This window comes from Thalassophryne amazonica, chromosome 14, assembly GCF_902500255.1.
Source record: "Thalassophryne amazonica chromosome 14, fThaAma1.1, whole genome shotgun sequence".
Lineage (NCBI taxonomy): Eukaryota > Metazoa > Chordata > Actinopteri > Batrachoidiformes > Batrachoididae > Thalassophryne > Thalassophryne amazonica.
The window spans coordinates 34,431,253-34,458,999 of record NC_047116.1 but is presented as its reverse complement, the minus strand read 5'-3'; the positions used below and the strand labels follow the sequence as shown (position 1 = coordinate 34,458,999).

Below are 27,747 nucleotides of genomic sequence, written 5' to 3'. Positions count from 1 at the left end.
TATAAAATTTTCATTCTTCGGCTGCAAACATTACTGTATTTGGGAGCAGCGGCGTTTTATTAGTGACATTTACGAATGTCATCTACCTCGCTCGTGGCTGCCACATCACGTCTGCTTGTGAAGGGAAGTGGATGATTTTTTCATGGAGTGATTGAAGCTCCTTTTGTGTGTTCAGATAATCATCATTTCAAAGTAACATATTATTGCAAAAGTCATCTCCTTTTGTGGCTCATTTGATTTAACTTTCTTCTCGCTGTTGAACCGGTTATCACTGTTCCCCTCTCTTCGTTTTTCTCTGTCCTCCCGTGTATCTCCTCTCCTCTTTGATAGATCTGTTCTGTCAGTGAAACTGCTTATCTGCACCCACCCAGTCTTTACTGAAGGAATCTCAAAAAGAAAGTCAAACGCTGGAATAATTGCTTTTTTCCCCCTCATTAATAAAGTATGTGATGCTTAAAAAAAAAGAAAACATATCTTATACTGTGTTTAGTGGTGTGGGCACCAATTCAGCCTAATCAGCTAACAGCTAGTTCATGAAGCTAACTTTGCTTTTCAGCAAACTTTGAAAGCCATTAGTAGTCTAGTTAATTCACAAAACGTAGTTCTGCTAGCTTTAAGTCAGCCAACATTTTTGTGAATAAAGTTTAATGGCCAAAAACATTGTAAACCCTAAAATCACATTTGATCCTGTTTGAGCTTATAAGGTATAACCACTATTAACACTCAACATCAGGAAAATCAAGACTTTGACAGAAAATATCAAAAAGAACCAAAGTTAACTTGCACCACAATGATGGGAAAAGAAGAGTGTGGAGAAGGAAAGGAATGCCTCATGATCTGGAGTATACCACATCATCTGTCAAGCATGGTATATGTACATGTATGGCTGCCACTGGAACTGGGTCACTGGTGTTTATTGATGATGTGAATGCAGATGGAAGTGTATCAAGCAACACTATCTGCTGAGACTCAACCAGACTGATAGTTTTGTGCTTCACAGGACAGATGGATAATGACTCAAAACATAGTGGCAAAGGAACCCAAGATCTTCTCAAGGCAGAGCAATTGAATATTCTTCAATGGCCAAGTCAGTCACCTGACCTCAACCCAACAGAGCATTTCCCTCAAAATCCCACATGCATAATGTCCCTGAGTGGCCCAGCCAGAGCCCAGACCTGAATCCGATTGAACATCTCTGGAGAAACCTGAAAATGGCTGTGCACCGACACTCCCCATCCACCATGATGGAGCTTGAGAGGTGCTGCAAAGAGGAATGGACAAAACTGTCCATTGATAGGTGCACCAAGCATGTGGCATCATATTCAAGAAGACTTGAGGCTGTAATTGCTGCCAAAGTTGCATCAGCAAGTATCCGGTTGTTAAGTGTGATGTAACGCATCATGTGATTTTCAACTTCCGGGTATAAAAAACAAAAAAAGGCACGCTGTCATTAACATTGAGAACTGCATTGAGACGCTCTGATCAGGCTGCACTTAAACCGTTGCACACGGACAACAGCATTAACATCGCAACATAAAACTCTTTGTATATTGTGCCTAAAACTCTCCTTGATATAAAACTGGGTTTTTTAGACGTTGCTATTGCATTTGTTATGTAAAAATGCCAGAAGCTCAGGTCGTTTCTCCGTTATTTTCAATGGGAGTTGCTGTGAGCTGCGAACGCTTCCTGTTCATGTCGTTCGGGGAAAAAACCGAAGTTTGCACTTAACGTCCTGTTTATTGTAATAAATAATTTTTTTTATGAACAAACAGACGTATATTTTACCTGTGCATAATAAAATATATAAAGTAAAAGAAAAAAGTTTTATTAAGTGTTCTTACCTAAGAAACAGACGAATGCGGAGGTGGAGGCGGGAGGGACGGAGGTTTGCGCACACTGTAAACACAAACTAATCTTAAACTGTAGATCCTTAAAAGGATCATATAGATGTAACTTTAATTGTAAACTTGCAGGTCTTTGGACCCGGAAACAGATTTATCATGTGGTGTGTTACATCAGAGCTTAACAACAGGATTGAGCAAATGGTGTGTTTTCTTGATTTTGTTTTTTTTTGTTTTTTATAATTTAGCAAAAACAACAACAACAAAAACAAAAACAAAGACAAAACACTGTTGTCCTTATGGGATATTGTGTGTAGGACTTTGAGGGAAAAATAATTTACTCCATTTTGGAATAAGACTGTAAAACAAAATGTGGAAAAAGTGAAGTGCTGTGAATACTTTCTAGATGCACTGCATATAGACAGTAAATCAGTGATAAATCAGCAATAAATCCATTTTGAACTGGCAGTGTAAACAAGACCGAAGAACCAGCAACTGAAGGGGTCGCCTGAGGTCACAAGTCGCTAATAGCTGTCTCACTGTACTAATATATTATTCAGTTATTAAAGGTTAAAAAAATTAGTCAATGGACATGCAATGTCATTTTGGAGACTTAAATTATTTTGCATTGTGAGGTTGTTTATGATGATAAAGATGGACAGAAAAAGTTTCTGCACCACTGCATTAGAGAATGATCACAGTTGTGGATGAAGTGGGAAGGAATGACTGAATAAAAGGTGGTACAGTGATGGAGTGCAGCTGACAGCTGGGGCACAGCAGTGCACCGCACGGACAGGCAGGACGCTGGTACTTGGCAGGCAGGTCCAAGCTGTCACTGTCGATTTCTACAGTCAGGTCTGAAGAGAGCACCTCTTTTCTAAAACTCTTTCCATCAATCCTAGAAATGTTTGCATGCTTTTGCTGATAACAATTTGTTTAGCAGATGTTAAGAAGCAAATAAAGCACAAATAGTCAAATATTTTTTAACTGGCAGTAGTTATCTACTAGTAGTGCATGTTTATCTGCCTGCATGTTTGTCCTGGATGCAGCTTGAGTACTCCAGCAAAAATGAGGAGGGAAAAGTGACAAGACACAAAATGATGGGCACAGAATATGATGGTTTCCACTTAAACAAAACTATAATCAGACAATATATATCGGCGTTGGCCCACTGAGGAACCCAAATGGTCGATTGCTAGTTGGAGTTCATACATTAATCCAATAAGCGAAACTGACACATTGCGTGAAACCAACAAGCATCACATCAAGGAGATCAAGCCAGAATAAATTCAGTCATTAGATTATTTTTAATTATTTTTCTTGTGCATTTTTACAACCCCAATTCCAATGAAGTTGGGATGTTGTGTGAAATGTAAATAAAAACTGAATACAATGATTTGCAAATCCTCTTCAACCTATATTTAATTGAATACACCTCAAAGACAAAATATTTAATGTTCAAACTGATAGATTTTATCATTTTTGAGCAAATATTTGCTCATTTTGAAATGGATGCCTGCAACACGTTTCAAAAAAGCTGGGACAGTGGTATGTTTACCACTGTGTTATGTCACCTTTCTTTCTAACAACCCTCAATAAGCATTTGGGAACTGAGGACATTAATTTTGAGTGTCATGATTTGGTATAAAAGCAGCATCCCCAAAAGTCTCAGCTGTTCACAAGCAAAGATGGGGCCAGGATTACCACTTTGTGAACAACTGCATGAAAAAATAGTCCAACAGTTTAAGAAACAATGTTTCTCTACATTCAATTGCAAGGAATTTAGGGATTCCATCATCTACAGTCCATAATATAATCAGAAGATTCAGAGAATCTGGAGAACTTTCTACACGTAAGCAGCAGGGCGGAAAACCAACATTGAATGTCCGTGACCTTCGATCCCTCAGACGGCACTGTATTAAAAACTGACATCATTGTGGGCTCAGGAACACTTCAGAAAACCATTGTCAGTTAATATAGTTCGTCGCTACATCTACAAATGCAAGTTAAAATGCTACCATGCAAAAGAAAGCCAAACATCAACAACATCCAGAAATGCCACCACCTTCTCTGGGCCTGAGCTCATTTCAAATGGACAGACACAAAGTGGAAAAGTGTGCTGTGGTCTGATGAGTCCACATTTTAAAATTGTTTTTGGAAATCATGGACATCGTGTCCTCTGGACAAAGAGGAAAAAGACCATCCAGATTGTTACCAGCGCAACGTTCAAAAGCCAGCATCTGTGATGGTAGGGGGTGTGTTAGTGCCCATGGCATGTGGCAACTTACATCATCTGTGATTGCACCATCAATGCTGAAGGTACATCCAGGTTTTGGAGCAACACATGCTGCCATCCAAGCAACATCTTTTTCAGGGACGTCCCTGCGCATTTCAGCAAGACAATGCCAAGCCACATTCTACACGTGTCACACAGCGTGGCTTCATAGTAAAAGAGTGGCGGGTACTGGCCTGCCTGCAGTCCAAGAGCCTGTCACCCATTGAACATGTGGGCGTATTATGACGTGCAAAATACGACAACGGAGACCCCAGACTGTTGAACAACTGAAGTCATACATCAAGCAAGAATGGGAAAGAATTCCACCTACAAAGTTTCAACAATTAGTGTCCTCAGTGAGTGTTGTTAGAAGGAAAGGTGATGTAACACCTTGAACATTAAATATCTTGTCTTTGGTGTTATTCAATTGAATATAGGTTTGAAGAGGATTTACAAATCATTGTATTCGGTTTTTATTTACATTTTACACAACGTCCCAACTTCATTGGAATTGGGGTTGCAATAATATTTCTGTTGTTTGTCCAATGAGTGGCCTCAATGCCTCCCTGCCCCCCCATGGTGGACTGGACGCCTGCATGGCCTCTTGTCAATTGTTATTGTGTTGTGTTCTGTATTGTAAACCTGCTTGGTAGAATGGCCCAAGCACAGGATCACCCCTCTGAGTCTGGTCTGCTTGAGGTGTCTTCCTCAATATCATCAGAGGGAGTTTTTCCTTACTACTGTTTGGCCGACTGTGTGCTTGCTCTAGGGCAGGGGTGGCCAAGTTCAGTCCCTCGAGAGCCACATTCCTGACACTCTTAGTTTTTCTCCCTGCTCCAGCACACCTGAATCCACTGAAAGACTCGTTAGCAGACTTTTAATGAGCCTTTCATTGGATTCAGGTGTGTTGGAGCAGGGAGACAACTAAGAGTGTCAGGAATGTGGCTCTCGAGGACCAAACTTGGCCACCCTGCTCTAGGGGTTAGTAAGTTTAGACATTACTTGGTGAAGCGCCTTGAGGCAGCTTTGTTGTGATTTGGCGCTATATAAATGAAATAAACCTGAAATTGAATTGAAATTGTTTTATAACTTTTGGACTGCGAATAACAGAATGTTGAATTGAAACCCTTTAATTACATTTGTTCATTTAGTTATTTATTTATATGCATCTTGATTGTTTGACCTCGGTAAACTTAACCTTTAGGGGAAACTCCATGTTTACACTGCAACATATTAAAACATCAGCTATTTCAGTCTGTTTTTCATGGTCTTAGAGCCAAAAACCAAATCAAAGCTAAATTCATATAAGTTAGTAGATATAGGTAGCCCTGTGACTCGATCCCGGTTAAGTGTTTGAAGTTGAGTGAGTGAGAGTGATATCGGTAGCTTCAGCAAAATGTTGAAGTGGTTTATTGCTTGAGCATTATGACAGTTAACTTCCTAGTTCACCGATTAGCAGTTAGTTTTAAGTTGGCTGTGCCCACCACTGCAAACAAATGTGTGAAGGTATCAGTTCTAAGTGTGAAGATTGGTAGTATCAGTGTGAAGATTGGTAGCAAAGCTTCAGGACAACCTTGGATCTTCCAAAATTCATCATTGTATCCCACAACATATGTAACAACATGTATGGAAATCTAAGAGATTTCCAAAATATACAAAGCTTGCAGAAAAAAGGAATCTGCAAAGATTTTGAAAATCCTGCTGCAATGAAAACATCATGGAGGTGGTAGTGTAATGGATTACATGTTGGACTGGACTGCTGGTGATCCAGATTTGCTTCCTGATCGCTGGCAAGCTCCCAAATGGCACTTTGAACAGATGTGCTGGGGAGGGTCATCAAGGATACCAGATCAACTATCATCTTTCAAGTTATGGGCAAAGCTTTAAACCGTGACATTCCGGGATGCATATTTGTAAAACTGAGAACTGGAGTTAAAACCTGTCACATTTAAGTAAACCTGCAAACAAACCACTTGAGAAACTGTCATGGGAAAGCATAATCTCTTAGGCAAAGGTAACAAATGATTGTCGTTGGGGGGGGGGATGAAAATGTGTACAGATTATGCAGATATGCATTGTGAACGTTCATATAATATATTGTCGGCACATCTTTATCTGGTAGAAAACTAGAAACCAGCTCACACACTGTTGATGCAGGAAAAGTTGAACAGCGTGGTCAATCATGCATGAGACAAGTCATAAACACAAGCAGACTCCAGGTTTTGTGTTGTGCAATGATAGCAGTGAGCTAAATAATGTATATTTCAATTGAACAGCTGGGATACAAATGTTCCTCCCACTTGCCATGCATTATTTATGCATATCTCCAAGCTAACAGGGTGTGGTGAAAAGAGAAAATAATGGCTCATCTTTTCTGCTCAGGCTCAGGAGAATTAAAGCAACAGTGCGATAATGGACTATACACAATGGCCTTTGATGTTTATTGCCTCTCGGTTGCACCTGTTTTGAGCGGGGTCACCACAGCATATCCAGCACAGTCCTGCATAGGATTTTGGCACGTGTTTTATGCCGGATAGCCTTCCTGATGCAACTCCAGTTTTACCCAGAGAAACATAGTGTCCTTTGATGTGAATAGCAGGTCCAATATCTACAGTTTCCATTGCAATGATGAGCCTTTTATGTCAAATTTACTGTAGGTACATGTTGAAATAGTAACCTGATTATAACCAACACTTAGCCATGAAAAAGCTTGTTTTCAATTTTTGTGACATATGTCACAAAAGTTCAAACTTCTGCTCTTAGTAGGTCTTTACTAGTAGTAATCTCAAATTAAACCACTTCATGTTGTCACTGAACATGCAGGAGATGAAAGTCTACCACTCCTCCTAGATGGGATGCCAGACTGATGCCGTGTTCTTCCTGTCATGATGCCCATGTGCTGTATAATGGACTGAGACAATGGAGATAAAGTGTCTTGTCCAAGAACACAGATAGATAGCATAACTGGGAACAGAAACCAGGTCTACATATTGATAGCCCAACTTCTTATCCCCTTGAGTTGATTTGTGGGGTATCCTGAATATTTGCAAGAACTCCAGTAAACTGCTGGATGTCACAGCCGGTCTACACACAGGTGCTTGGTGGAGTGGGAGCTCAGTCTCTGACTTCTTACCAATGATTTACAACAGTTTTCAGCAGTGGTGGGCACAGTTCCGATAATCTGATAACCGATAATTATCGAAGATAAAGTTTTCATTATCAGATTATCTTTTCAGATAACTTTGAAAACCATTATCAGACTAATTATCTTCTGATACATTTTTGTCAAATAATTTTTAGACTGTTAATGTGGTAAATAAAGGTGAACAAATGTGTAGTTCCACCCTCTGCAAACAAAGGAGAGCTGCTTCTAGAAGAAACTGCTCTATCATCTACAGGCAAAGAAGAACTGGTCACAAAAAAAAACCTAATTTCTTTTAACCCCATACTGATATGCGGCCAATATCACCCAAGTCATCCAGAGGCATACATTTTTAACTTATGGTTCAAATTTTAACCAAACTTATTTCGGACAAGTTATTTAAATTAACGTCATATGTGAAGTTTTATAAAGTGAAAATATCAGATATATGTTTTAGTTTTAAAGTAATACACTAATTTTTAAGGTTTTAGTGTGGACGTGCTGTGTCCAGGTGCATTATGGGTGATAGGGGTGATTGTTGTTGACATGTAAGTGACTTCATGTTGAGGACGCCGGCAACTGAAAAAGGCCAAGGAGACATCTACTTTTCACCTGGTTATGACAGATACATGACTGCTTTTGGAAAGATTTCTGCCTGGGTGGTTGCTATCCAGGACGCAGGGCAGTTACGTAGTGAGGTAGATGACCTTCTGTCCATAATTTTTCCAGAATTTTCCAAATTTGCATTTGTTTTTGTAAAAGTAATGAATGACATGATTTTTTAAAAACTGCTTTTGTTAGTTCTATCTAAAGTTAAACTTTTTTTTCACAGATTCTGTTGCCCAATCACTAAATAACTGGCTGAGAAATCCTTCAGGTGATTATCAGTTTACTGAGATAAAAAAGAACCTTGGGAGTCCGCGGGACACAGAGTATCTGCACCATCAGTCAAACAACCACCATGAATACGAAAACTTCTTCATTCAGCATGGAATTTAAATGCGCTATTAAAAATTCATCAATTGTTTTCTTTTCTTTTTAAAAAGAAAGAAAAGAAAAAGAAGCTCCATGGACAAACTTTCTTCTGCAAACAAAAGTTCCCTGAAAAGGCCGGGGCTGTGCTGCAAACAGATGCAGCTGCCTGCCAGAGCTCTGCACCATTAGAAGGTCAACAAAGCTTGAAAAACTCACGCAAGAATTGAAATGGATTTCAGGGTCAGTATCACAACAATTATTTTTAAAGCAATGAACGATAATTACGTTTATGCATGATGCATATTAATAATTGCTCCTGGTGGGTCATACTAATGTGAAACGCATCACTGTGTCTGCTATTGTGATCAACAAACATTATTTCAGCTGAAAATGAGCTTCTTTAGACAAATGTGCTGCAGCTTTTCAACACATTTGTTTCCCAAACGTTTGATACTGCAGTTTTTATTGGCCTGAATGGTGTGTGTGTGTGTGTTTGGGGGGGGGCTTCATTTTTAAATCATGTTTCATATTTGTCTTAAGAGATTAGTGTTCAATTGGAGGGTTATTGTTGCATAAAATTGCAAATGTTGCAGGAAGCACACAAACACACAAAGAGAGACGCACACTGAATGGGGATTACAGTAATGTGTTGTTGGTGTAAGTGTTCAGATGTTAAATTCCTGTGATCTTTCAGTCTGAAACAATTAACAGCACAAGATGACCGTGACGAATCCTGTGATCGGAGCTCTGCTCGGACGTCAAATAACAGAATCGTTATAAAACCACTCGCTGTGAATTTATCACAGCCTCACATCCACAGTTACTGATGTTGTTTTAAATTCCTACACGGCACCATGTTAATGATTTTCAGCATCACCCTGCAAACAGCAAAGGACCTGGTCCTTTACTGCATGCAGGGCACTGCTGAAAACCTTTTATGACTCTGTGGTGGCATCAGCCATACTTTACGCTGTGGTCTGCTGGGGCTGTGAAAGTTCTGAGAGGGACAGGAAGAAACTCAATAGATTAGTCAGAAGGGAATGCACTGTGGATCCCATAGAGGTGGTGGGTGAGAGGAGGATGTTAGTTAAGCTGGCATCAATTATGGACAGCCCCTCTCACCCCTTACATGAAACTGTGGGAGTCTTAAGCAGCTTCTCCAGTAATAGATTGCTGCACCCTCTGTGCAAAACAGAACACCTCCTCAGGTCATTTATTCCAACTGCAGTCAGACTGTATAATACCTCAAAATTTTCTAGCGCCATATCACCTGCTGATTTTGCACTATTAACTACATCTACCATCACCTTTTGTGCTTTGTTGCATGCGCAACTGTGCAATAATTTTACCCTATCTATACATACTTATATTTACTGTATACTATTTTTCATGTAATCTGTTCACATCAGTATTTATGCACCCACCAGCAAACATCGCAATATACTTTAGTTACCATTCTTTAATGCAATTTTTTTTGTTTTTCTTAACTACAGTAAGACTCTTGCTGCTGCAACAAGTGATTTTCCCCACTGTGGAATCAATAAAGTTTATCTTATCTTAATTTTAGAATCTTTGACAACAATAAGAGAATTACCACACATAGAGGCTGTTCATCCAGCTTTACTTTGTGGCAGAAATAAATAAAGAATAAAAAGGATAGACAAGTTTTGTTTGATAGCTGAACAGTGTTCCTCAAGCAAATAGAATATCACTGAGATAATGGCATATTAAAGCTATATGGCCTTTGGGTTTTTTAAGATTTAAGTCATAAAAATAATTTTCTTTGACACAGCTATAATTTTATTCATTAGCATTTAAATAAGGGACTCATAATAAAATATTGCCAAAATGATCAAAATTCATGCTGTCTGCAAACAACTTAGAATTTGTCCTCCTGAAGGGGAGAAATTCAAGCAATCAGACTCCATGACCTACATTTGGTGCGTCATTGATCACGTGGCGGCTTCCCTTGATCTGCACGAGGGAACTGCCAATCGGTGTAAAGAAAGGCAAGGTGACATCAGCTGGCTGCTCCCTTGAACAAAATAAATCTAGGCTCCGAAACAACTTATTTCTGTATAAATGTGTTTCTCATATATTTTGTAAAGTTAGTGAGAAATAAACACTTCTAAATCTAAAAATGCTGTTTTTGAAACCAGATAACACCTCTGAAGTGATTTGCAAGACATCTTACGAATGTTAGTGTGCACGGCCTGGAAACACCCATCAAGCAAGTCACAGCACAGGTAATCTCAAAACCTCATACACACACACACACACACACACACACACACACACACACACACACACACACACACACACACACACACACACACACACACACACACACACACACACACACTCGCTTCCTCCTGCTCTTCATCTGCATGATGGCTTTAGAAGGACAAGACTATATTCACTATGGAATTGCTCCCAGGTAAATATGTTCGCTTAATTAAAATTAACTATAATTTTGCATCATGTTACAAAGATAAACCTACACTGTAATAGTTGGATTTTGGTAGAAATTAAATTTTGTCAGTTTTGTGAAATTTCAAAGGCCGTACATCTTTAATGAATGGAATCAGTCAATGTTGAAGGAAAAAAGATGAAATTATTAAAAATATTGCGGTCAGTACTTTGTTGCTCTTCCACTGTTTTTTGGCCTGAATTCTTTGAGAGATGGACTTCACTAATAAAAACATTATTCTCCTTCAAGGTATTTAAACTTGTGCCGAATCCCAATGGAAATCTGTGACGACTCAAATGTGGAGACCCTGAGCAACCGGGGCCAGCTGAAAGCAAAACCAAAAAAGATGGTTCAAACTTCCTGAAACACTGCTGACAATGTTTTGAAGTCTTTGCAGCATCCATGTTTCAAACCACTGTTCCGGAATCTGTATCAAAGGGAAGAAATGCTTGTAGGTTCCAGTTGATTTGTACTCTCTTGTTGAAACATAATGTAACACAAGTGAATGTACTAGCACCACATTTTCATATTTTGATTCATAAATATTACTTAAGTAACAATGTGAAAATAAGTAAAAGTTGCAGTGTTCAAGAAAGGACTACAGTCAGAGCAGGGTCTATATGTGCACTAGTATGCACTTTGCTTGGTGAAAAGTATCCATAATTTCACTTTCCTTATTGAAGGAGTTTATCTCCCTTTCCTTTCTTTCAACAGACTACTGTCTTGATGGGGTCATGTTTCCTTTCCGACATCCATGTCCAACAGCTCGTTAAGGTCTGTAAGTGTGCTCTTTTAACTGCAGGCTCATTTACATTTTTTCCAGACGTGACATTTTTTGTAATAGATATGCAAACAAAGTGCTTCCATATGTTTTCCTATATTTGGTCTCAAAAATAATATGCCATTTATATAATATGCAGTGTCTAATTAACATATTGTACACACCCCACTTGGAACAGTCAGAGGTCGTGATATCCTTAGATGCCGAGAAGGCATCTGACCATGTTGAATGGCAATATCTTTTGCTGTCTTGGAAAAATGTGCGTTTGGGCCCTCTTTTCTATCGTGGATCAAAATCCTATAAAATTCCCCAACAGCTGCAGTACGGACAAACACTACAGTTTCTGATTATTTCCATCTCTATAGGGGCTGCAGACAAGATTGTAGTCTCTCCCCTTATCTCTTTGACCTGGCAATTGAGCCACTCACAATAGCTCTGAGAGCAGAGGGCAATATTAAAGGAATCACTCGGGGAGGTAAATCCCATAAGGTGTCACTTTATGCCGATGACCTTTTGCTATATATATATATATATATATATATATATATATATGTATATATGAAACCGATTAAGGGTCTTGGGATTAGTCATCTTATCAAACAAACATTTATTTTGTAATGTCAATTTAGGAGGGTAAACCAAACAAAAGGTGAAAATGTAAGTAAGTCAGTCAGTAAGTAAATTTTATTTATGTAGCACATTTCACAGACGGAGGAAGCCACAAAGTGCTGCACAAAAAAGGCAGTAAAAATACATACAAACACTTACATAATCAATGCAATAAAAATGTACAAAAGAAAATAATACAAGACACATTAAGCAGTATAGCTAAAGTATTAAAAACCTGAGTCCCTAATACCATACTGTTGAGAAAGTGAATGCATGGACCCACGTTAGGGGGCGTAAATGAGCGGTCAATAGGAATTCCAATAAATTACAATTTATTATGCAAAAGTGCAAACAGGGTTCCAAATATGCAAAGTCCAATTAAGTAACAAATGGTGACACGTGGGCAGGCCCGAGGGTAGGAGATGCCTATCCAGAGAAGAGCTGGGACCCACGTAGTTCCACCGCCAGCCGGAAGTCTGCAACACACCAGAACCGCCAAGTCCTGGTACCCCAGGTGGCCACCGCTCAAGGCTGTCGGACCGGTACTGCTGGCAGGAGCAAAAACAGATTAGGTGGGTGTGTGTACACCCAGCAAACAGTCAGCAAAAACACAGTAATCCTCCTGAGGGAATAAATCCAATAACTCCCAGAGTGCAGAGGAAAACTTGAGAAGGTGCAGTGTCAATTGTAATACTTAGAAAATAAGAAGTGAGAAGTGGAGATGCCAGCTCCTCCAAACTTCCACAAACCCAGCTACAAGCTGCAAGTATACAAAAACACAACTGCATAGACTTCAGTAGCAATGAATGTGCGTACGGCACAAAAGGGCTGAGTTGGTTTACCTGTATGGTAAGCTGATAACTCGGCAGAGTTATGGTGTCTTTCCCAGGCTTTTATGGTGATGATGATGAAGATGACAAACAGCTGATGACAGCTTAACGGTGCGCACCTGGTGGTGCCAAAAGAGGCCAACAGGCCAGTGTGCCCTCTTCGGGGCAAAAAAGGTGCCTGCATGGTAGGGCGCCATCTGGTGGTGGGCCAGCAGTACCTCCTCTTCAGCGGCCCACACAACACATATGCTACAATTTATGCAGGTATTTAAATAAATTTTATGTAAGCAGTATTAAACACATAAATGTATTGATATAATGATACATACTGAGAATAGGACGCACAATGATACATATCGAGTTTTGAGAAACGATATGGAAGCCTGCTGTGGATGAAACACACACGCAGTTGGTCTGCCTCCTGAACACTGCACACGTCAAGTGATTGTCACTCAGCTATCAAACTAGCAACTGTGTGTAGACACATGGTGCCCAAAAACACGGGCAAATTTGACACAAAATACACACCAGGAAGTAAACATGGAATAAATCAACAGAGTTTCCACTGGTGCTGCAAATTACTGATGGCTAACTTGAAACCATATATGTACTGGACAGACCCTCTGTGATGTCACCCGTAGGTTTTGTTTTTGAAGAGCTAGTTTGAAGTTCAAATGGCACAGTTCCAAATGTCACCATCGTGGCAGTGCCAGCCTCCATTTAACTTCTGGACAACAACCCTTAAATGGGTAAAGAGGTGAAATGTGGGCAAGACCGGCTTGACCTGAGAGGAATGAATGAAGCCTATTTTTTGCATACCAGGTGTTAGTTTCCAAAACAGATGGCTTGGGTTGTTGTTGTCCATTCGGCAGCTCCCGTTGTTGGTCGAGGTCGCCACAGCGGATACAGCCATAGTCGTGCTGGCATTTTGCACAAATTTTATGCTGGATGCCCTTCCTGACACAACTCTAGTTTTACATGGAGAAACACACACAGCCGCTGGTGTTCTGAAGAGGTCTCCCATACAAATACTAACAGAACCTGGACTGCTTAGATTCTGAGATCTGACGGGATCAGGCTCACACTGAGCAGACGGCAATATTCCAGTCATAGATTTTAATAACCTCAATGGCTGGCTTGTGTAAGGTTATTAAAATCATTAACTGGAATACTGCCTCAGTGACCATGACATAACACTGGAGGTAATCTCAGCAAGCTCTTGATACCTGCTAATGGTGCTAATATAGAACTCGAATAATACTAATATTTCACTCAGCTCACTCAAATACTGGTAGTGGACTCTTCAATTCACCAGCACACACTGATTGTCACTCAAAAGGACCCTGGATCTAATTATTCATAACGTTTTGCCCTGAAATAGCTTAAAGTGATGAGTTATACAAAATTTGACAGTTGCCAATGGCTGGCTTTTGGAGCAGCCATTGAAGGAAATGCAAAGCACTTCCATGATGATTTCATTTTCTAGTCTCACGGTCAGAAAGCCTGCTCAAAACACTGCTTCAGAGTATTTGGAAACTTGATTTGAACATTGATCCAGATCCCATTTCATACACTGGGCTATATGGGGCCTTAATATATCACCAACTGTTTCAATCAATTTCAATCAATCAATTTTATTTATATAGCGCCAAATCACAACAAACAGTTGCCCCAAGGCGCCTTATATTGTAAGGCAAGGCCATACAATAATTACGTAAAAACCCCAACGGTCAAAACGACCCCCTGTGAGCAAGCACTTGGCGACAGTGGGAAGGAAAAACTCCCTTTTAACAGGAAGAAACCTCCAGCAGAACCAGGCTCAGGGAGGCGCAGTCTTCTGCTGGGACTGGTTGGGGCTGAGGGAGAGAACCAGGAAAAAGACATGCTGTGGAGGGGAGCAGAGATCAATCACTAATGATTAAATGCAGAGTGGTGCATACAGAGCAAAAAGAGAAAGAAACAGTGCATCATGGGAACCCCCCCAGCAGAGGAGCCTGAAAGCTGAAGGCTCTGCCTCCCATTCTACTCTTACAAACCCTAGGAACTACAAGTAAGCCTGCAGTCTTACAGCGAAGCGCTCTATTGGGGTGATATGGTACTATGAGGTCCCTAAGATAAGATGGGACCTGATTATTCAAAACCTTATAAGTAAGAAGAAGAATTTTAAATTCTATTCTAGAATTAACAGGAAGCCAATGAAGAGAGGCCAATATGGGTGAGATATGCTCTCTCCTTCTAGTCCCCGTTAGTACTCTAGCTGCAGCATTTTGAATTAACTGAAGGCTTTTCAGGGAACTTTTAGGACAACCTGATAATAATGAATTACAATAGTTCAGCCTAGAGGAAATAAATGCATGAATTAGTTTTTCAGCATCACTCTGAGACAAGACCTTTCTAATTTAGAGATATTGCGTAAATGCAAAAAAGCAGTCCTACATATTTGTTTAATATGTGCTTTGAATGACATATCCTGATCAAAAATGACTCCAAGATTTCTCACAGTATTACTAGAGGTCAGGGTAATGCCATCCAGAGTAAGGATCTGGTTAGACACCATGTTTCTAAGATTTGTGGGGCCAAGTACAATAACTTCAGTTTTATCTGAGTTTAAAAGCAGGAAATTAGAGGTCATCCATGTCTTTATGTCTGTAAGACAATCCTGCAGTTTAGCTAATTGGTGTGTCCTCTGGCTTCATGGATAGATAAAGCTGGGTACCATCTGCGTAACAATGAAAATTTAAGCAATGCCGTCTAATAATACTGCCTAAGGGAAGCATGTATAAAGTGAATAAAATTGGTCCTAGCACAGAACCTTGTGGAACTCCATAATTAACCTTAGTCTGTGAAGAAGATTCCCCATTTACATGAACAAATTGTAATCTATTAGATAAATATGATTCAACCACCGCAGCGCAGTGCCTTTAATACCTATGGCATGCTCTAATCTCTGTAATAAAATTGTATGGTCAACAGTATCAAAAGCAGCACTGAGGTCTAACAGAACAAGCACAGAGATGAGTCCACTGTCTGAAGCCATAAGAAGATCATTTGTAACCTTCATTAATGCTGTTTCTGTACTATGATGAATTCTAAAACCTGACTGAAACTCTTCAAATAGACCATTCCTCTGCAGATGATCAGTTAGCTGTTTTACAACTACCCTTTCAAGAATTTTTGAGAGAAAAGGAAGGTTGGAGATTGGTCTATAATTAGCTAAGATAGCTGGGTCAAGTGATGGCTTTTTAAGTAATGGTTTAATTACTGCCACCTTAAAAGCCTGTGGTACATAGCCAACTAATAAAGATAGATTGATCATATTTAAGATCGAAGCATTAAATAATGGTAGGGCTTCCTTGAGCAGCCTGGTAGGAATGGGGTCTAATAGACATGTTGATGGTTTGGATGAAGTAACTAATGAAAATAACTCAGACAGAACAATCGGAGAGAAAGAGTCTAACCAAATACCGGCATCACTGAAAGCAGCTAAAGATAATGATACGTCTTTGGGATAGTTATGAGTAATTTTTTCTCTAATAGTTAAAATTTTATTAGCAAAGAAAGTCATGAAGTCATTACTAGTTAAAGTTAAAGGAATACTCGGCTCAATAGAGCTCTGACTCTTTGTCAGCCTGGCTACAGTGCTGAAAAGAAACCTGGGGTTGTTCTTATTTTCTTCAATTAGTGATGAGTAGTAAGATGTCCTAGCTTTACGGAGGGCTTTTTTATAGAGCAACAGTCTCTTTTTCCAGGCTAAGTGAAGATCTGAGTTATACCACGGAGTCAGGCACTTCTGATTTAAAGCTCTCTTTTTCAGAGGAGCTACAGCATCCAAAGTTGTCTTCAATGAGGATGTAAAACTATTGACGAGATACTCTATCTCACTTACAGAGTTTAGGTAGCTACTCTGCACTGTGTTGGTATATGGCATTAGAGAACATAAAGAAGGAATCATATCCTTAAACCTAGTTACAGCGCTTTCTGAAAGACTTCTAGTGTAATGAAACTTATTCCCCACTGCTGGGTAGTCCATCAGAGTAAATGTAAATGTTATTAAGAAATGATCAGACAGAAGGGAGTTTTCAGGGAATACTGTTAAGTCTTCCATTTCCATACCATAAGTCAGAACAAGATCTAAGATATGATTAAAGTGGTGGGTGGACTCATTTACATTTTGAGCAAAGCCAATAGAGTCTAATAATAGATTAAATGCAGCAGGGGCGTAGGTTTGCATATGGACCATAGGGACAAGTCACAACCAATATTTTGGGATGACAAAATAGTCCCTACCAATATTTAGCTTTTTTTTTTATATATCAAAATCATTCACTATTTTTTTGCGAACTCGATACTATAATTTTAGTCGTCACGTTTTGTGTTTTCGATGTGCCAGAGTGACAGGGTTACCATGTTGCAATTTCATTGGCTCACGTTCTTCTCACATGGACGTAAACAAAGCGCATCTCGTGGCAGGCAGTGCTTCATTTGTAAAGTGGGAGGTCCCAGAGCGCAGAGGATGGGTGGCTCCGGTGCAGTGTTGCCAGATGTACGATAATTATCGTATTTGTACGATAGTTTTGCCCTCTGTACGATCAATAATGGGAAAAAATCCAATATGTACGATAATTTCAGTTGGTTGCCCAAACACGCATCTCTCTCTGACACCCAAGAATCATTTTGCAGGCGTTGCACTCAGGCGGCATCAAAGACACAACACACACAGGGCTGCTGCTGGCTTTGGGCTGCCGGGACAAAGTCATTTGAAAGCCCGCCCCCTCTCTATACAAGTTCCCATCCAATCTGTGCAGGACAGGAAGATTCCCCCAACCAACATCTTTTTTTTTTCGAAACTTTATTTCAACAAATGCAATAACAAACGAACAAAACACAAGAGCAAAGAGATATACAAGAAAAATAAAAAAAAAAGGTTCAAGTTCCTTATGGAGGTGTCAACATTTTTTCTGTGTTCAACAAAATCTGCACAAGTGTCCATGGCATCGGATGACGACAGCGACCTCAAGGTTGAATTCGACTCTTTCTAGTCTGGTAATTGACACGTTTGTGTCCCTTCACAGAAAAAAAAAAAAAATCTTTCTAGTCTGGTAGTGCATTTGCTTGTGCATGTGTTCTTTCTGTGCCATAGTTTCCCCATTACTATAATTACTGTTTAAAAATGTGACAAAATTCTTTGTAAATTAAAAAAAAAAAAAAAACGCAAAAATAGCTACGTTGTATGCGTTTTGTTTGTGTACGATAATTTCTCCCAAAATACGATAATTTTGAGGTTTTGGTACGATAGTTTCATATTTCATATCTGGCAACACTGCTCCGGTGCAGAAAAACAAGAAGGGCGGGGCTTGCGAACAATGCTGTGCGCCACACTTAAAATAAACTTCACACCCACACAAACACATCTTCACAAATGACACTAACACCCTGCCTTTTCCTCAAAAATTACTACATTTATGTTTGCTGTCTGTCTCTGTACTTTTCTGTCACTTTTGCGCTCTTTTTCATACTTTCCCTCGTTTCAAAAGTCACCGAACGCACTTTACCGTAATATATGCAACATATAGCATGCTGTTGGAAAGCACGGGTTCTTGGCTTGCTGTCAGTGTTGAAATTTTTCAGAGTGAGGGCTTACATGAGAACTTACGGTAATGAGAATCAGCGGCGCACTAGTGTGAAACTTCCGTGTTTTCCCTCTGCGTTATGACATCACAGGCTTACGTTTACCGTAATACACCATATATGTTATTGGAAATCCCTTTTTTTTTTTTTTTTTTTTTTTGGCAAATTAGGTTGCCAGATACCTACAACTGCATTATTGATGAAGAGAATAGATTATACATCTTGGTTGCAAAAACTTTTTTTTTTTTTTTTTTTTTTTAGCTCCACAAGTATATTTTTTGTTGTCTTGTTCTCTCAGGTGTAGGCCTATAGAATAGATTCGTGATTTTGGGTGCAGTTTTGTTATTTAAGCTATTTCTTTGTTTGCCTACACACTTAATAATGTAAATAAAGTGTTAAATTATTCAGCATTATGTCGTCATATGTTATGTATTATGCTGTACTTGTGCATCTAATGGTATGAGTGGGTTAGGGGGTGGTGGTGGGCAGGGGGGCCAGGGGGGTTGGGGTGGTATTGTCCCTACCAAAGCTGAGACCAAACCTACGCCCTTGAAATGCAGTGTTGAGGCTGTCATTCTCAGCATCTGTGTGGATGTTAAAATCGGCCACTATAATTATCTTATCTGAGCTAAGCACTGTCAGACAAAAGGTCTGAAAATTCACAGAGAAACTCACAGTAACGACCAGGTGGACGATAGATAATAACAAATAAAACTGTTTTTTGGGACTTCCAATTTGGATGGACAAGACTAAGAGTCAAGCTTTCAAATGAATTAAAGCTCTGTCTGAGTTTTTGATTAATTAATAAGCTGGAATGGAAGATTGCTGCTAATCCTCCGCTTCAAAAGGAATACTTTGAAATATTTCAGTCGATTTGGTTTTGAAGCATAATAAAAACACAAGCAAATAAACTTGGATTGCACTGTTTGAATTCCAGACTACAGTAAGTGTCGGGTCTGTAGATGCAGTAACTCTGTGTTGATGAAAAGAGATCCCAATTTGGAGCAACTATTATTATAATAAATAAATATCAAGATGTGTTTTTGGATGACCAATTGTCAGAGATAACAACAAAGGAAACTCAGGGTGAAATAAAGGCAAACAGGGCAGATCATTGTGGCTGCCTCGCTCCTATCTGGAGCTTTTAGTAACTATCCAGTTCATCGACTCGACCTCCAGTTGGCAGCCAATCATATGAGAGTGGGCCAGGACCAGATGCTCCTTTTAGCCTTCAATCAGCACCCTACAGATGCTGTGTAGAACTGAGCTCCCATACGGCAGACAAGCATCAGGCATAAACCCAGACAGTACTGATTTGACCCGTCTGTGCTACAAAACGTGATACAAACCAGACGTGTTCTTCCGATAAACCCCCTGTCAAAAGCAGACATTTGGACTGGTTGCATAGTTTTGATTTTGTCATCAAATCAGGATTCCCCTACAGCATTATATCTCTGTAGGGTTAAATCTCTAGTGTGTAGGTTTTAGGGATGTTTATTAACAGAAAAGCAGTTTAGCATTCATAACTCTGTTATTTAATGTACATGTTGCACCACTATATTGATACAGTAGCCTAAAAGGAATATACTTACTCCACATCCTCAAAAACAAGAAAAACTCCAAGGCACTCTCTATTGCTAAAGGTTAAGAAGTGTTTATTTGCCTGGTTAGGTAACACATGCTAGGTTTACTCAACTTCATCAGACTTGATGTTGAAGTTTTTTATGGTTTAATTTACCTAACCAGGCAAATAACAGCTTTTTAAATATTTGCAACGGAGAGTGACTTGACTGGTTGACAGTTTACCAGTCGATATACGCACCTGTCCTCACCTATGTTTATGAATGTTAGCTAGTGACAGAAACAATAAGGTCACAGATACAAGCAGCAGAAATAAGATTCCTCCGTGGCGTGTCTGGGATTACATTCCTGGACAGAGTGATAAGCTCGACTACCTGGGAGGGACTCAGAGTAGAGCCACTGCTTCTTCGCATTAAAAGAAGCCAGTTGAGATGGTTCGGGCATCTGGTGAAGATGGGCCCTGGTTGTCTCTCTACGGAGGTGTTTCTAGGTAAGTCCAACTAGGAGGAGGCCCCAGAGAAGACCTAGGACATGCTGCAGGGTTCCTATTTCCCAGCTGGCTTGGGATCGCCCGTGGAGACTTACAGGACTTGGCCTAGTCTGCTGCCTGGATAAGACCTGGATAAGTGGCAGAAAATGGATATGTATGTAGTTTCTCATCCAAAGAGATCCTCAAAATGCTGTTTATCTCCTTATCAAACATTTTCAAATACTTACTCCACATTTTGCATCGCGGCCGAAAGACTGGCGAGAAAAGCAGAAAAATCAGTGATTAGTCCGTTTACACTATTGACTTTGTGCTCCTGCAACTTGTTTGAAGACCCTTATTTTTGTGAAATGGGTGATCATACATTTTGCTTATCACAAGAGAAAGCAAAGGAGCATCACTCACTGTCACCACAGAAACATAAACATGAAGGGAAACAAAATTCTAACCGGTGATGGCAAAGTGCGATCTGCAACTTCACTATCGAATTCACTAAGTCCTACACACTATAGCTTCAAGGACAGGTGCTCAGCTGTGGCTCTTTACACTTACCACTTAGCTTTTCTTATTCAGTGGAACAATTTTCTAAATTGTTACTGAGACACTGAAAAAAGTTCAGTTAGATGAAATAGAAGTTTCTGAGTAATTTAATGCCAAAATCTGCTCTAAGATGCAACGAGGGGTGATGTCACTGGGAGTACAGATCAGAACAGGCTTTTCTGTTCTTTTCCCAGCTTAAAGTGTTCAGTTAGATCAAATAGAAACACTGTAATTTAAGCCAAAGACCTGCTCTCTGTCTTTGGCTGCTACTGAGGTTTGGTAATATTTTAGTTTCAAAGTGTTCCACCGGAATCTATGTAAATTTGTTATTTTGTACATAATACAAAATAAAACACACACACACACACACACACACACACACACACACACACACACACACACACACACACACACACACACACACACACACACCATTTGCATCAATTCCACAGTAGGGGGTTGAATCAAAAGATAAATAAACAAAAAAATAAAAATAACTTTTTACAAAATCCAGAAAACACACAAATGTAAACTACAGCACATCTAACAATTTAATTTGCTAACATGTCTGATACAAATTCACACAAAAACAGATGCGATGAAAAGCTCCACAACACTAACAACACAAAAAAAGAGACTTAAACTGACTTCCATGGTTCAGTGCATTACAAATAAAATAATAAATTGTGCAAATATAGAAAGATTAGCAAGAAAATCATTAATGAATACAGAAATAAACTCACTCAGCTCTGCCAGCCAGATAAGATAATAATTATTCTCCCCTGCCTTCGGGTCATTGGTAATCAATGGTGACATCACGCACTCGATGTCGACGTCATGACATCATTGACATCTTTGGTTCCTCAAGTGGAATATACAAAAATACAGCCTAGTGTATTTTGATTGGCTTTTTTTTATTTTGTCTTTTCTTCAGACGTGTAACACAGAACATGATGTGAAATGTCTTTGCAGATTGCTGAAATTAATATTTTGCTTCCTTGAGTGAAATACAGAAATACAGGATACAATAGGTGTGATGTGATGATTAAAAACCCAGTGCCAACTTTCCCCGGGGCCAACTTATCGAGACCAGCCTAAAAGCTAATCTGCTAACAAGAAAGTTACCATTGCTAATTAGCTGTTAGCAGATTAGCTAAACTGTGATCACCATAGTTAGAAAGAAATGCGGACAATCTGGAATTAAACTTACATTCTTATGCCTGTTTGATGCCGTTGGTTTATGCAGAAAAACTTGTCTAAACTCTCAGAACATTCATCATAAGCTCTGCAGAGTAACATAAGTTTGTTGATAGTGGGTAGAATCCTGTTGTTATCCTCTAAATATCTGTGCTCATTGCTGTGTGTCGGTGAAGCCACAGAGATGGCAGATCTTCCTGAAGGCGAGTCTTAAATGTTTCTTCTCATTTTCTAATCTTTCTCTTGAACATTACGTCTACCTCTCCAAAGTCTGAATAAACGTCTGCGGCACCACAGGTCAACAGCGGCACGGCTGCAGACAGAAAATTGTTCTCTGCTGGATATTATTCTTTCCTTAGGAGCTTTTCTCAGCACACCTTAATGAAACAATCACACCAAGAACAGGAGAAGCTTATTGGAAAGTATCAAATGGAACTCTGCCTGCTGTTTTGATTAATGGTTGTTAATATCTCTGGAGCAATAGAACCCATGTCATTTTCGGCTTCCCCCCAATGGTGTGAATTTGCATTTATATGTTCGTGTGTGTGTGTGTGTGTGTGTGTGTATGTATGTATGTATGTGTCAGTTTGGTACACAGCAGATGCTGTCTGTTGTGTACCAAAGCAAGGACAGCAATGGTGCCAAATGCCATGGCTTTATTTCATTTTGTGCAGGAAGTACAAGTCTTTTGAGGTTTATTGCCAAAACCCAATGTCCAGTCTCTCGGCAGTTCGTGGTGGCATTACGAATAGTACATTACAATCTATGGGTTTGTGACAGGGCAAGGAAATGGGGTGCTTTTCGTGACGGGGGCACATAAATGTGGGGTGACGGGGGTTATGGTTAGGTTTAGGGGAGGGGACACTTATGCTATGGTTAGAGTTAAGACAAGGGGGAGGATTATAAATAACAAAATGAAAAAGAATGGGGCACTTTCGTGATGGGTCCAGCAAAATTATTGTGTGTGTGTGTGTGTGTGTGTGTGTGTGTGTGTGTGTGTGTGTGTGTGTGTGTGTGTGTGTGTGTGTGTGTGTGTGTGTGTGTGTGTATACAGTGGGGCAAAAAAAGTATTTAATCAGCCCCTGATTGTGTTTTCCTACTTAGAAAGATGAGAGAGGTCTGAAATTTTCATCATAGGTACACTTAAACTGTGAGAGTCAAAATGAGAAAAAAATCCAGAAAATGACATTGTAGGATTTTTAAAGAATTTATTTGTAAATTATAGTGGAAAATAAGTATTTGGTCATCCACAAACAAGCAAGATTTTTGGCTCTCACAGACCTGTAACTTCTTCTTTAAGAAGCTCTTTTGTCCTCCACCTGTTACCTGTATTAATGGAACCTGTTTGAACTCATTATCTGTATAAAAGACACCTGTCCACAGCCTCAAACAGTCAGACTCCAAACTCAACCATGGCCAAGACCAAAGAGCTGTCAAAGGACACCAGGAAGAAAATTGTAGATGTGCACCAGGCTGGGAAGAGTGAATCTACAATAGTCAAGCAGGTTGGTGTGAATAAATTAACTATGGGAGCAACTGTAAGAAAATAGAAGACATACAAGACCATTGATAATCTCCTCGATCTGAGGCTCCATGCAAGCTCTCATCCCGTGGGGTCAAAATGATCATGAGAATGGTGAACAAAAATCCCAGAACTTCACTGAGGGACCTGATGAATGACCTACAGAGAGCTGGGACCAAAGTAACAAAGGCTACACACTACGCACAGAGGGACTCAAATCCTGCAGTGCCAGGCGTGTGCCCCTGCTTAAGCCAATACTTGTCCAGGCCCATCTGAAGTTTGCCAGAGAGCATATGGATGATCCATACGAGGATTGGGAGAATATCATGTGGTCAGATGAAACCAAAATAGAACATTTTGACTCGTCGTGCTTGGAGGAAGAAAAATGCTGAGTTGCATTCCAAGAACACCATATCTACTGTGAAGCATATATATATATATATCTCACATTTGCCACCATTGTTGCCCCTGCTCTGGCCTGTTTTGTTCTTTCTATGTGGGTGTAGCACACATGCATTGAATTATGAATTTTTGAATTCATTTAACATGAAATCCCAACTAGTTATAAGTACAAAAAAGGTAGATTTAGCTCATTTTGAACAATATGTCTACTTTTGGACCAAATTTGTATTATTTTTGCTTATCTCCAGGCAAACAGAAATGGCATGGTGAAGTGCAAATGGCTCATCGTGTGTGTGTGTGTGTGTGTGTGTGTGTGTGTGTGTGTGTGTGTGTGTGTGTGTGTGTGTGTGTGTGTGTGTGTGTGCGTGCACAGCTTGATGAGTTCGTGAGGAACAAGCTACAATGTCTGACTGCTTGTTGAAATCCCAGAACACTCTCAGAAAATGTGCTGTTGCAGTTGCACTGCTGTCTTTAGATGAAGTCTTAATGACATGATAAGAGCGAGTCTGGCCTGAAGCGTGGCTCGGCGTTCCAGTCCATTCACCACATGACAGAACAACACACTCTTTGAAGCCGGACACGTGGACTGGACCAGACTGAGGAGTCAGCAAGGAAAGAAGAGCGGGAAGAGGTGAAGGACATGTCAGAGGTGGTACAGGCTAAATCACAGGATTTAACTGTGTGGAAATAGAGCACAGGTGGACAGCATGCTCCTCGGTGGCTTCATCTGTCCTGCAGGCCAACAGGTTGTTTGGGATGCTGATGGTTTTGTACTGAGGAACTGACATCCAGGGGAGCTGGAGCCGGGGGCTCAGCATAACAGATGGAAGGAGAAACCACGTCACATGTGACCAGTCAACAGAAAACTCTTGTTTCAGAAGAATAATGCCCTTCTCTGCCGAAGTCATGACTATAAGAAAAAACATGATGCAAAAACAACAAGGAGTGCTGAGTATTAATAAGATACATTCAAATCTATTTGTGTGAACTATAGGCAGAGTTGAAAAATGTCATTATTCATTGATCAGTATCTGTTATTTGAGTCTGTGCATTGAGCTATAAACCCAGTTTCTTTTCCTTAACATTAAAATTGTTCCTATAGGATTTTCTTAAACAAAAAAATTGCCATATTTTCGATTTATTGTTGTGTTTAAGACTTTAAATATATGCAGCATTTTGGGACTGTTTATTTTTCAGTGATTAATAGTAATTTTCCTGCAAAATCTCTAAAACCATATTATTTTGTTAGATTTGCATTATTTATTATATTACACTTGTAGTTAGTTAAGCCAATGTACAATCTCAGGGGTGATTCAGGGCTGCATTTCACTGCATGTTGTGTTACTGTGCATGTGCAACCTGGTCTCACGGCAAGCCGTGATTCAGCACATTAAACTATTGGTTCGTGATATTGTGACGAAAAGCACCTCATTTTCGTCACGGCATGAATTCATTCTAATTCATTTTGTGATGGCTGCACGAAATTAAAAGTGGTGGTTATGGTTAAGGTGGGGGGGGGGGGGGTAGGGTTAGTAATAGTGAGTTAAAAAAAAACCTGTCACGAAAATTTGACTCATTTCGTGACGGGAGCACGAAAAAAACAACAAAAACAAAGCAAAACGTGAAACTGGGCTGGCATGTGACAAATACACTTCTTAACTTAAAAACCATGAACTCTGTTATTATTATTATTATTTGCCCTCTTTGCACTGCACTTCCAGCATAGTGAAATTTATTTCACCTATTTCTTGCCAACTTTAATAAAACAGGAATTTATCATTTTAAATCCTGGGATTTTTATTTAATTTTAATAAAAGAATCATTTGAGGGTAAAAACAAAAACAATAGCAACAAATCTTTAAGACAAAAAAAAAGTTCATTACAGAATTAATTTATTCCATTTCACAAGACGCACACCATGTTGGGAATTTCTCCACCACCCACGCAGACAATCGTACATTTTTCACAAAAAATGACATAAATACACTGATTATTAATATTGCATGTTGTATGTCATAGGTCATACAGCACGCTGCACATTCACGTGTTCACGTCTTTAGGAACACAGCGCGCGCGGTCTCAGCAGCAAACCGTCCAGCTGTTGACAGTTCGCGCGCTCGGACACTGCGCACTGACATGGTACCTGCGCGCGCCACGGGGTCCTTTTTTCCAACATGACAAATAAAAATCCAGCCGTCGGTCAGTCAGTAGGCTCCGACGATGACCGCCTCCGCCTCTTTGGACGGCCTCCTGTCCGTTACCAAAAAGTTGATCATCCCCTCCGACTTTATGAGCAGGTTGCAGCCCAGGAAAAAGATGCCAAAGACCACGGTGAGGGACAGCACGCACATGACGGCGATCTGGACCACTCTCATGATGAACAGGCTCCTCTCGTCCGGAGCGGCGGCAACGAAGCCGTCGTCCGTCACCACGGAGGAGAAGTTACAGCAGAGGAGGAGGTCGTCGGTGCGGTTGAGCAGCGCGCTCTCAGTCTGGTTCCAGCCGCTGCTGTTCATCTCCACCTTCTGCTCCGTGTTTTCGCTCAACTTGGGACAAACTAAGCGAGAGTCTGCCACGATCCCGGGGCATCAAGTGGAAAGCGGTGAGGAGGAGGAGGCGCGTGGATGAAGTTGTGTCCGGTCAGGGCGCGCTCCTCCTGCGTGGACGTGGGTCAGGCAGCTGTGGCAGTGCATTACTGGAGACTTCATGTGGTCTGCAGCCAGTTTCTGTGCGGAATGAAGACACCAACCAGTGGTTACACACTTCACACACACACATACACCTCACACAGCCCGCGCCTGCCGCGTGAACAGCCACAGCAACAGCGCCACCATACGGCCGAGCTGCGCGCATATGTTCCTGCGCGTATGGAGATGGAACTATGCGCATCTTAACCCATCCATGAAATAGTGGACAGAGAAGTAAGATTTAAGTCTGCTGTATTTTTTTTCCCACGCAAAATCATACAAATTCATCAAGTTGATCAACTTTTTATACTATTATACAGCTGATTTAACCTATTTTTTCCCTATTTTTTCACAGAAAGAAAAATGTCAGCATTTTTCTGCTATTTTTTTTAACAGCCTAATATTCATTTTTCTTCACTTTCTGTAAAGTAATTACAAATTTGATAGTTTTTTTCTTCATGTTTTGATTTGGAATAGAATGTGCAGTCTTCCCAATGCATTTGCATGTATGAGAATACAAGATATTTTAAGGATTTTAAGCTTTGCTCACTTTTTTTTTAAACAGTTATTTTTTGAATGCAACTGTATATATTTATTTGTGTATTATAATGTACAATTGGTATCCTTGTGGTCTAGGGGCAGCTGTCCTTGAAGTGCTGCTGTCCGCTTCCATCTCTGGATGCCACTGCAAGCTCCTGGTGCCTCTTGAGAGCTAAAGCAATTGTCCAGACCATTTCCATCAGAACCACCATCAATTAGCATGCTGCCCCTCTGGCTGGA

The 27,747-nt window shown here is 40.1% G+C and overlaps 1 protein-coding gene and 1 long non-coding RNA gene across 2 annotated transcripts; one reads left to right on the top strand and one right to left on the bottom strand.

The window, feature by feature from the left end:
* Positions 1-972: 972 nt before the first annotated feature.
* Positions 973-25,005, top strand: LOC117525240. The gene is made up of 3 exons (XR_004565004.1): positions 973-984; positions 11,469-11,471; positions 24,876-25,005. It is a non-coding gene; the product is annotated as an uncharacterized LOC117525240 (long non-coding RNA).
* A 1,461-nt stretch (positions 25,006-26,466) lies between these two features.
* Positions 26,467-26,878, bottom strand: rprma (reprimo, TP53 dependent G2 arrest mediator candidate a). The gene has a single exon (XM_034186464.1). It carries the CDS (start codon positions 26,794-26,796, stop codon positions 26,485-26,487), a length of 312 nt encoding a protein of 103 aa, XP_034042355.1. The 5' UTR covers positions 26,797-26,878; the 3' UTR covers positions 26,467-26,484.
* Between the last annotated feature and the right edge of the window lie 869 nt (positions 26,879-27,747).

What these genes read in the sequence shown, in the direction of transcription:
- rprma (XM_034186464.1), bottom strand. Translation starts at nt 26,796, where the DNA reads ATGAACAGCAGCGGCTGGAACCAGACTGAGAGCGCGCTGCTCAACCGC.